Source organism: Sciurus vulgaris, assembly GCF_902686455.1.
Source record: "Sciurus vulgaris genome assembly, chromosome: 18".
Classification (NCBI taxonomy): Eukaryota; Metazoa; Chordata; class Mammalia; order Rodentia; family Sciuridae; genus Sciurus; species Sciurus vulgaris.
Window position 1 is genome coordinate 29644160 of NC_136479.1, and position 11411 is coordinate 29655570.

Genomic DNA, 11411 nt, shown 5'->3' on the forward strand with positions numbered 1-11411 from the left:
ACTGTCAACATAATGCCAGCTAAGCCTGTTAAAGTAAAAAATAATTGTTATTTTTAAGAACTCTTTGACTTACTAAAGTCCCTAATGAAAACAATTAAATCAACAAAACATTAGGTTGAGCACAGAAATATCAACAGACATCATCTGCTAATCTCTTTAATTACTGATGATCACTGTCCAGTAAATATAAACATCCTCATAACTCTCATTATTTCTTTTTATATTTCTGGCTGCATTGCCTCCAGTAGATTTCAACTAGTCTTGTCCTTTCTTTTAGCCATTTACATAAATAAGCATCTCCTATTTTAAGAAAATTTATTTCTCCAAACTTCAAATTTACACTGATAAATTATGGCACTAATTTGCTTTACAGAACCTAAAATTTAGAGCATGAACCATTTTCAGGCTAAGGTAAATACATCATGTGTTAGATGACAGCACCTAAGGAGAAATATTATATTACATCTCAGTTGACTTCAACATTGTAAATACCCTACAAAAGTAAAAGTAAAATGAAATCAGTCCTAGGAGCTAAGGCATAGGGAGTTATAGAATTCCCAGATAGCAGACACCCACAGACTCTGGCGAACCGTAGAAAGAATATAACATATGAAGATCAGAGAAACAGGGCAGAGCAATTTTGAACATCTAGTCTAATGCCCTCCTTTTAAGGGGAGAAAACAGGCTCAGAGAGGCTAACAGACTTGCTCATATTGACAGGTACTTTCAGAATAAGATAAAAGCCAGGGTTATTGACACTTAGCCCAAAATCTTTTCCACTTGCCACATCCCTGTTTCTAGGAAATATTTATTAAAGAAAATATTCTCACTCCAACAATACCCACAGGAGATTGGGGCCATGCTGACACAGTGAGTCTCTGGCTTTAGTCTCAGGAAGCAAATAACGTAAATACTAGAATGGCAAATGCATAAACGTAAGAGTTTCCTAAGGCAGTGCTCCCATAGTATTTTTTATTTCTCTATTTGGATATAGTAAAAATAGTGTTAATGTAGTGAAGTTGTAAAACTAATAATAAATTTCTCTAGACAAGGTCTCAGGTATAGGACCAATAACTGGCAGACAGTGGTCTGTCAAACTGACAGACTTCCACATGTGGGCTACTCATTGAGAAGCTTATCACTGTAATTTCTATGTACTGCCATAAGAGGGCAGGAGGTGCCACACTTGAAGTCCCAGATGATGAAACCCCTTCTCCCTCAGGGTTATGGGTGCAATGTTTATTCCCTTTTGATTAAAAAATGTACATCATGTACAGAGAAACGAAAAGTTGTACTCCATTTGTGTACAAAGAATCAAAAAGCATTTGGCTGTCATGTATAACTAAGTAGAACAATTTTTAAAATGTACAAATTTATGGGGGAATTTAAGGCAATGCTTTATAAAAATATTGAAGTTGAATTATAGTAAAGGAGTCTAGATAAATTTAAATGCTCAATTACATTAGGTAGAGAAGCATCACTTATTTAACCAAATAAAACTTACATTAATACCTTTTATTTTAAAATAATTAACTCTTTATATTATACCTTTCCATTTATTTTCCTTCCCTTTCTTGACTTCACTCAACTTTCATGCTCTATACTAAAGGGGGGTCTACTCTACCATATTCTTCACTTTTTAGAAAAATTTAAGCCTAGTTGAATTTTAGTGTTTCCCCCTGTTCTGTTCATCCCAGGCTCTAGTGTTAGTCATCCAACATAACTGGTCTCTATCTCAGGGACAACCTAGGGAAAGTCAGAAGGCAGGCAGACACTATATGCTGCAAACCTCCACTACCTAAAATACCAAAACCCATTTATCAACAAAAATGATGCAAGGACCCATAGGATGAAAATATAAAGGCAACTGGTAAGTAGAATTTAAATAGAAAGTCTTATCTGATATCACTGAATTGCCTGTTTAATATGTAGCCTTCTACTTTGTTTTACCCCAAGGTTTGAGGTTACATGAAACTTTCTGGCCAAGAATAGTCTCAGAATGTAGCTGAACTTAACAGATGTCAGACAAAATGCATGCTTAAAAAAAAAACTAATAAATGACAGATTTGTACAAACTAAAAGTCTTAAATTCATGTACTTGAGTGCAGATAAGAGACTACCAAATGTTCCTCACAGGTATGGTTGATCCATTCCAATCCCATTCTGGAAAGGCCCAATCAAGCTCAACAACTACCACAACCCACAGCTGAAGTTATGTTATGAAAAAATACAGGAGGGAGGGAGAAATACACCAAAATAACAATAGCCATTTTATCATGGGAAAGTATACAGAGGGGTTATGCATATTTCTGTATCTTCCAAATTACCTAATGTAATTTTTATTGTCTTTCAATTCTAACTGTAAAGTAACCTGAGACTTAACGCAAGGTAACTCAATATGGTATTTAAAACATCATTCTCCCATCTTCCCTGCAATGATCAGATTGTTCCCTACTCTCCCCTCTACTTACAAAGGCAGAGGCTACACGGGAGACACTCTAATCAAACAGTGCAAACTCTGATTAATATTCACAGACTCTGAATCAAGCTCCCCACCACCCACTCCACCACCAGTCCTGGGACCTAAAGCAAATAACTTCTCTCTCAGTGCCCGTTTCCCTACTGGTAGGGGGAAAAAAAAAAAAAAGTTACCTGGCCCTCAGGAGTCATTGTGAAAAATAAATGAGCCCTTGATGCTTGACACGTAAGGGTTCATTGAAGGAGAGGCTACAGGTGGCTACATGCACGTGGATATACAAGTGACTAGGTGCCATCCGTAAAATATGAAGTGGTCTAATCATATTTGATTCAGTAAGTACCTGGGTACTATAGCATAAGACTATATACTGACCAGGCATGATGGTGCTCACCCACAAATCCAGCAGCTGGGGAAGCTGAGGCAGGAGGATTGCAAGTTCAAAGGCAACCTCAGCAACTTATCAAGGCCCTAAGCAACTCAGTGAGACCCTGTCTCTAAATAAAATATAGAAAAGGGCTGGGGATGTAGCTCAGTGGTTTAAGCTCTTGGGTTCAATCCTGGTACAAAAAAAAAAAAGGACTAAAGCAAGATGGTCTGGAAACCAAGTTCCAAATGAAACTCCAACTACAAAGTTGTGAGGGGAAGGGTTCAGAGGGGGAATAAAACACTTCAGGATTGAAGGAAACAAATAAGGGCTCAAGAGGAAGCTAGATTTGTAGTAATCCCAATCAACACTGTTTTGTAATTTCTCCAAATAAGCTGCCGAAAAGCCTAATTAGTGAACCTTACCCAAGTCTGGGAAATGGCCTGAAGAAAGTGGTCCAGACCCTAGGAAATCAGAGGAAGAGTGACACCACTGGATGAAATTAGGACAGAAAGAAATGCAATACAAAGAAAGAGGAATCACTTGTAGAGTTTTTGTTGTTTTTTTTTTTTTTTTTTTTTTTTTTTTTTTTTTTTTTTTTAATGCATGCCTCTGAGAACCAACAGGTCTGAGATGGAGCCCCAGTGACTATATTTTCTAAATTTCATTAGGGATTTTGATGTACACCCCAGAGAGCACAAAGCAGGAGCTCAACAGTTTCAGTAAAAATAGTACACATTATTAAAAAAGCTAATCAGAAAGCTTGAGATCATGAACCTGGGTTAGATATAAGTGAAGATAGCATCCAAGTCCATAAAAGTCACTGGAATTTAGAGGTTGGGAGAGGACTACACATCCATGAAAAAGTTAAAAGGGAACTGGAGCCATGTTAATATCATTTGAAAGGGTTGAAGCAGTGGTTCTAAATTCGTCTAAACGTCAGAATAACCAGGGAATTTTCAACAGTCTAATGCCCAAGTCAAAACTCAAGTAATCAAAACAAATTCTGGGAAGTGAGATCCAGGCATCACATTGTTAAAGCTCCTGGGTGACTCCAACTGCAACAAAGTTTGAGAAACATAGGTTTAGAGTTTTCAGGAAATAGGCAGATGATGAGAGTGAGAAAAGCAAAGTAATGTACATTAATGCTTCTCAAATACCAGCATACATGAGAATTACCTGGAAAGCAAACTGTGGCTCCATAACAAAAGGAATTGGTCCTCTATAGTTCTGCCAACTATCCCTGGTGATTCTAACACAGCAATGTGTGAAAACCACCATTCTAACTCCAAATGAGAAACTGAGGACTCTGAACAACCCAAGACATTATCATCCCTCTTGGCATGATGGATACAAGCTCAGACTATAGGGTGTTCTAAGCATGATCAGAAGCAGTACGTCTGTAAAATGTCTGGCAGCAGAGCTAAAGAAAGGAATGCATGTGATAACTTAGGAGGCACTCACTGCCTCAGAAGTCATCCTTCTAAACCACTCACAGCTGGCTCCTTAGTAGACAGCATAAGGAAAGCATGCATTGCCACCTGCCTTTCGGAATCAGATTTGGCTTCTAAGGAATCCAAAGAAATCAGACACACCAATAAACAGAGTATATGTGAGGAATTCCCATTACCATGTAAGAAGAAGAAACTCTAACATATTCAAGAAACTCTAACATATTCAAGTTACATTTTAAGATGAGAATCTGGCATTTCACACATTTCCTGCTTATAACTTCAATAATACACATGTAACTTTTCCTGAGAAATGTTGCCCCCCCCCCCCCCCCCCCCCCTCCCCAGGATGCCTTGACAAAACCTACCCACATGAAGAAAAGTGCCAAGAGAAAACACTTGAGCAATTAGGAATAGCTTCACCCTGCTACATAGTAATAATATGGCACTTATCACCAGTTCCAACTTAGTGGTAACTATTCCATTTAGAATGTTACATTTTATCTGATGAGATTCAAGAGAATGCATTCCCGTGCATGTGACCAACTCATCATTCCATCAGAAATCTCTATAGCAGTACCAGAATTTTCATTTTCAAGATACATGAGCTTTTGTCAAGTGGTGACATCTCCTCTGTAATATGAATTTTCAATATGATATAAAAAATGATGGATATATTACACATTTCACAGAGCACAGAGAACAGAAACCTGTCAATGAATTTAAAATTTGTGACAACCTTTTTGAAATTTTACACTAAAAGATCTGTATACTTTTATAAACCATATAAATGTAAAACAGGTACCAATGATTTTACTGGCAACAAAAATAAAACAGTCCTCCAAAACAAAGTTCATGTTACATTTTAATTAATGGTTTTCATTAATATTTCAGCTGTAAAAATGCAACACTTTTTATGGCCTTCAAAGCACAACCCATGACAATGCAATGTACTTCAAACCAAAACCACTGGATTTTTTTCCCCATTTGAATTTCACACTAATCTTCATATAGCTAAATATGTCTTACTATAAAGTGCAAGTTACTTTTTTATAAAAGAAACATTCTTATTTTCAAAAAATTCTTATTTTTTCAAACATTCTTATTTTCTAAAGTACATCCTAAGTGACTTAGATTTCTCCACCCCAACCTGACTTCTGACAATCTAGATTCCATGATACAAAATGACTCAATTCTTTTCTCACAGACTAAATCATTAAGCAAAAAGCACAAATAAGTCAAATTTTTACAAGTAATGGAAGAGTTAACCAGAAATACAGCAATTTGTTTTCATGCAGTAAAACACAAAAGGAGGCATTTATGAAAGCTTGAGGGAGACAACGACTCAGAAAGCATTAGATAAGCATTACTTTAAAAGTTACGTTGTTGAGCTATCTGATCATAAATGAGTTCAGACCTTTAAAATATTATCACATTGAAATCATTGGCACACTTAAATCATCTTCACCTGACACAGGACACAGCTAATGCTGGCAACTTTCATCAAACCCAGAGTACACGGTTTCTTAGTGTGGCAGTATTTCAGGACACAGGTAATGAATACCACAGTTAATTTTTCTAAAGCAGCTAACAGCAAAACGAGTTCACTAATGTGTTTTAAAGACCCCACCAAAGAGGAGTATTAACATTTTATTTTTAACAGCAAACTTCCGTGAAAGACGACGCTACCGAGCTGGCTTGATAAAGGTTTAGGTGAAGAATTCAGATTTAGGTGGGAAAGCTCTTTCACCAAGAGATGGCATCTCCGTTTTCAAAAGGTCATTTGAAATCAGCAGATCCTCTTTCCCCGTTTTAGAGATCACCACTGTATTCTAAATAGAAGTCAACAGAGGGAGAAAAAGCGAAGTGGCAAAACCGTGGACGCCGAAAGTTTTGCTCCACCGATTGTACAGCACCCACTTGGGGTCGGGAACCAGGACTTGGGGGACGGGGAGGACAGGGCCCTGGGGAGAGGGCTGGAAAGGGCGGCTCGCGGTGACTGGCACCTGGCATTTCAAGTCCACCGCCGCTGTCACTCATCGTTAACAAGACTGCGGTGCTCAGACACTAATCAACCCACGTTTAATCAGTGTAATAGGAAGGTCCCGGGCGTTCTTTTAAGGAGCGGATGGCAGGGTCGCAACTTTAAAAATCTTACATGGCTTCGCTTAAGGGGGAAAAAAAAGAGAGACGCAAACACCGTGCATTCTCTGGATAGCCCGTTTCCCCCTCCTCCGATTCCTGCGCGGATTAAAGGCACACCGCATTAACCCCTCGGCTGCCTGGCACCGAGCGATGCGCAGCCCCGACCCGGCGGCTCCGAGGGAAAGTCGGGGACCCAGCGCTCGCAAAGTTCGCGATGCTGCGCCCCCGGGTCGGCGCCCAGGAGCCGGAGCCCACCCCGGGCGGCGCCCCCCGCAGAGCCCGTCCGGCCTGCGCCCACCCCGGGCCACCCCGGCGGCGCCCCCGGCCTGCGCCCACCCGCGCCCACCGAGGAGGCGCCCGGGCCCGCGCCCACCCGAGCCCGCCCCGCCTGAGCCCACCAGCAGGCCCGCGCCCCGCGGCGGCGCCCGTCCCCGGCGCCCACCTACCTTGCGCCAGCGCCCGGAACAAGTGCAGCTGGAGCGCCAGCAGCGCCCACCATCCGCGGCCGCCGGGGCCGAACTTTGCCGCCCACCGCCTCGCGCCGGGGCTGAGGGTCTCGGGCGCCGCATGGGGCCCCAGTGGGTTGGCGCCGGGGTCGCGGCCCGGTGGGTTCCCCCGCGGCCGCCCCGGGCCCGCCAGTTCAGGGGGCGCCGCGCCGCCGCCGGCCATGCCGCGCGGCCGCCACCCCGGACGCCGGGGTGGGCAGGGACGCGGCGACTGCCCCTCCGCGGGAACGCGCCCGGCCGGCCAGCGGCGCGGGGCTGAGGGGCGGCGTCCCGGGCCCGCGAGCCGGCCGGGAGAAGTTGTCGGGGGCAAACGCCCAGCACGCCGCCCTCGCCACTCGCGGCCGCCGCCCCGCGGCCGCAGCGCCGGGCCAGTCGCGCTCTCCAAGGGGTCCGCGGGCGCCGAGCAGCAGCAGCAGCAGCCGCCGCCGCCGCCCCCGCCCGGCGCTGAGGAGAAAGTGCGCCCGCCCGCGCGCCGGCTCTCGCCTCGGCCGCCGCGGCCGCCGCGCCCCATTCACAGCCCGGTCGCACGCGCCGCCCGCGCCCGCCGCCTGCCGCTGATTGGAGGAGAGAGGCGGCTCTGCGCCCGGACCCGCCCCCTCGCGCTCGCCTGTTTTCAAACTCGCCGCGCCCGCCCGCCTGCAATTTCGCGCCGGCCCCGGCGCTCTGCTCGGGCGGCTTCCCGCGCCGGCTGCGCCCCCTAGGGACCTGCGGCGGACACTGCAGCCGGCGCCGTCTCGGCACGCGCTCCGCAGGCGGGCTCGCGGGCCGGGCGTGCGCGGACAGGGTGGCACCGCCTCGCCCCGCCGGTGGCTGTCGGGCGCCCAGGTGCTGTGGGCCAGGTGGGACCCGCCCAGGTGCGGCTGAGCGAGCGAATACTTCTGGGTCGTTGGGCCGGAGGCATGCGGGCACGCCCCTCCACGCATCCCGGGAGCCGCCCTGCTCCCACCCGCGGACTCTGTGCTTGGGTGGTTAGGCGCCAAGTTGCTGTAATTGCAAACAAGAAACAAGCGCAAAGGGGTTTTTTCATTCCTAGCAACAAGAGGCATCATACGGCACAACCCCGCAGCCGGTTCAGAGGAGTGGACATGGTTTTGGAGAAGAGTCCAAGGTCATGTTTGGCCAGGAGGATCGCAGGGCCGGCAGCTTCCCGCCGTGCAGTGGGCGGGTCTGGGAGAAGGGCCTTCCAGGGAAATGATCCCAGCGCTGGGCTTGGGGAGTCCGCGGGGGTGGGAGTGGTATGGGTTGGGGATGGGCGCGGACGCTTGGCCGCATGTGGTAAGCATTAGCTGAGTTTATGGGGTGAACTAAGCGCTCTGGAGCTGAGAGGCCAGCATTTTTGTAGGAGGAGGGCTGGAGAGTGACAGACTGATGCTGCTGGGAGTTGGCCGGGAGGAGCCTGGGGGCATGTGATGGTGATTGAATGAGGTCATGTAGGGGAAAGCCGCGGGACAGGGAGCGCGTCCACACAGTGCCGGCTGTCCAGGAAGTATTAATGCAGACTTGTTGGTATTGTTTTTATTGTTCCAGCCCAAAAAAAGACCCCAGGTGGGTGTGTGGAAAGCCGGTCACTGGGACTTGGGGTTTGAGAGTGGGAGCTGGTGCCTGTTTACAGAGCACCTGTGGTGAGCTATCTCGGTATTAGGGTCTGAGCACCACCCTTCACAAGTCTTAACAGGGAAGGAAAGGTCGGGAAACTGAGGCCCGAGAACGGCAACCAAGTGGAGGAGGTGGATTAGGAACTACATCTGACCCCAGTCTCATCTTTTGTCCCCTTCCCTGTGCTAGAAGAGACACAAGAGTAAAACGCATCCCAAAGGCGCCCCGTTCTCTGAGAACATAGTGAGGGTCCCTAAGGGGCACTGGCTGCCAGAGCCCAGTAGTGCCCTTTCTAAGACCCTGGTGTAATAAAGATATGTGCTTGAGACTGGGAGCGGGAAAGGGCTATTTTTATTTTCTGCTGCCAGCCACATGGGCTTCTTCAAACTGACAAAGTTATGTGAAAGCTTAGGGGAAGGAAAACAAGCAATACCTCCTATGCATTGAGCGCTCGCTGTGGGTCAACCTTCCACAGTAGCACCATCTTACCCAGCGTGAGAGATGACTGTCATTGATACAGATGGGGAAACTGAGGCTTCCAGGGGCAAAGTGTCTTGCCCAAGGTCAGGAGCTCAAATCCTGTCTTCTCCACCTCTAAGCATCTCTGCTTTGCTCAGAGATGGGGTGGGGGATAGATGTTCCAGTGGAGCTGATTGAGGCTTGGAGAACTTAGCTCTGTTCTTTCAAGTTGTGAAATTTGGGCAAACACTGGCTGTAAGTTCCTGGAAAAAGTTAAGAATAATTCCCACCCCTCAGGGTTGCCTCAAAGTGCTAATTCACACTCAATAAATGCTAGTTTCCCTTTCCCCACACCAATGCAGCAGTGCTTGTCACAAACTACCCTTGTTCTGCCCACCCCTTGAGTTTGGTCACACTTAACTTTTTTCATTTCAGAGAGCAATATATGCCCATACCCCCTTACAGTATAGGCATGAATATGACTCATAGCTTCTTGACTTCAGGATACTCCAAAAACTGTCCAAAGCCTCTTTTGCTGTGATTTATTTTTGCAGTTAGCAGAAAGCTTTGTGGAAACTGGCTTGGAAATTGGAAAGCCAGATCAGTATATGATAAGTTATAAGAGATCAATGACATCACCTCTACTAGAGAAGGTCTGGAGACCCCTCTGGGAAATTTTTTATTCCAGTATCATCATGGGGAGGCAAGACTCTATTATCATCTCCATTTTACAGTCAAAGAAAGAAAGCCAGAAAAGTTTAAAATATGCAAACCAACTGTGTTGAAACTAGAATGAGAATCCAGTTCTCTAGTGTCTTGGTCTAAGACATTTCTCCTGCCAGGCTATTTTGCCTTTTACAAGACCCATCAGATTACTATCTTGAGGAGTGTTTAGACTACAGCTGTTCTAAAAAAAAATAAAAGTAGAGAAACTCCTTCATAATGTTGGGAAGGGGAGCTAGCCAGAGCAGGGCTGGAATTTTTCTACCCAAAAGACTAATTAATCTTTCATCTTAATTTTATCCAGCTGAACATGGCTTCAAGAAGTGAACATTTCATTTGAAAAGGGAAAAAAAGTTTATAGTTCAAAATGGTAAGAAAAAGTATTATGGGATATTTCTGGCACTTATGAAAATTATATCTTACTGAATTTGGTGATATTTGAGGTATTCTTTAGCTTTTAAATTTTTGTAATAGATTGTGATTTTTCTCTTTCTAAATGTTCACTTCTGTGTTTAAAAAAAGTGAACATTCTAAACTTGTACACTTACCTTTAAAAATTCTGGGTCATATGCCAGGCACAGTGGTGCCTGCCTGTAATCCCAGGGACTCAAGGGGCTGAGACTGGAGGATAGCAAGTTCAAGACCAGTCTTGGCAACTTAATGAGGCCCTAAGCAACCTCAAAATTAAAATAAAAAGGGCTGGAGTTGTATCTCAGTGGTAAGCACCTATTGGTTCAATCCCCAGTACCAAAAAAAGCAGGGGGGCATATATTATTCTAAATGACCATGAGGTAGAAGGCTATTACTTTATGAATACTGATGCATTTTTTTTCTTTGAAAAAATGAGCTGTGGCTGTCTCCTACTTTCCAGAATAAGAAGTTGGGCATATAAGCTTAATTAGAGAGGGAGTGTTTCCAAACACATGATAAAGTGGAATTAAAATGATCGCTGAGTCCACTAATGTTTTCCCCCATGTAACGCAATGGAAAGCCCAGCTACTCCAGATGTGGTCCATGGACCATCCAACTCATCTGGGAGCAGGACTGAAATGCATATTCTCAGGCCTGCCCTGGACCTACTGAATCCAATCTGTACCTCCAAATGATTCCTATGTAAGTTGAAATTTGACAGTCACTAAATAATCACTTCGTGTCTCTTAGGAATTTAATAAGCATGATGAAAATAACTCCCCTGTGTCTTTTCTTCCTCTCTGCCTTTATTCCTCTTATGGACCATGAGATTAAACAGAAAGCTTTTCTAAATAATAGATATATAAATTCATTTTTAAAGAAAATATATGCAACTTTCTAATAGAGCCAACTGTAGATTAATACATTCTATTCCATCATTCCAGATGTGAAACTCCTATAAAAACTTTAATTGATCAACAAATATAGCACTTATGGTAACTTTGAGGTAATATTTGAATAGTATGTTCACAGAATTGAAGATTTAGGATGAAATGGGCTTAAAAACAAAATCATCTTTATGGTACTATAAGAAAGTATTAATATTTATACAAGTAGCTTTCCTTCAAGAAGAAAAATAGATGAACAACTCCTATAGAAAATGAGTAAAGAACATGAACAGGCAACTCTCAAGAAATAGAAGGGAAACAAATGTTTGAAAAGGCAAAGAAATTGAGCCCCCCAAAGAATGAATAACAAACTCGCAATGGGTTTTCCTC

The 11411-nt window shown here is 44.6% G+C and overlaps 1 protein-coding gene across 3 annotated transcripts in view; it reads right to left on the minus strand.

Annotated features, from left to right (window-relative positions):
• Positions 1-7457, minus strand: part of SDK1 (sidekick cell adhesion molecule 1) — an 871941-nt gene extending 864484 nt beyond the window's left edge. For all 3 annotated transcript variants that reach the window (XR_013760645.1, XR_013760646.1, XM_079120438.1), the window contains exon 1: positions 6886-7457. Coding sequence is in view for 1 of the 3 variants with exons in the window: in XM_079120438.1 (XP_078976564.1) it covers positions 6886-7456 (571 nt within the window). In the remaining 2 variants the exon portion in view is untranslated. The remainder of the gene's footprint in view (positions 1-6885) is intronic.
• Positions 7458-11411: the final 3954 nt, after the last annotated feature.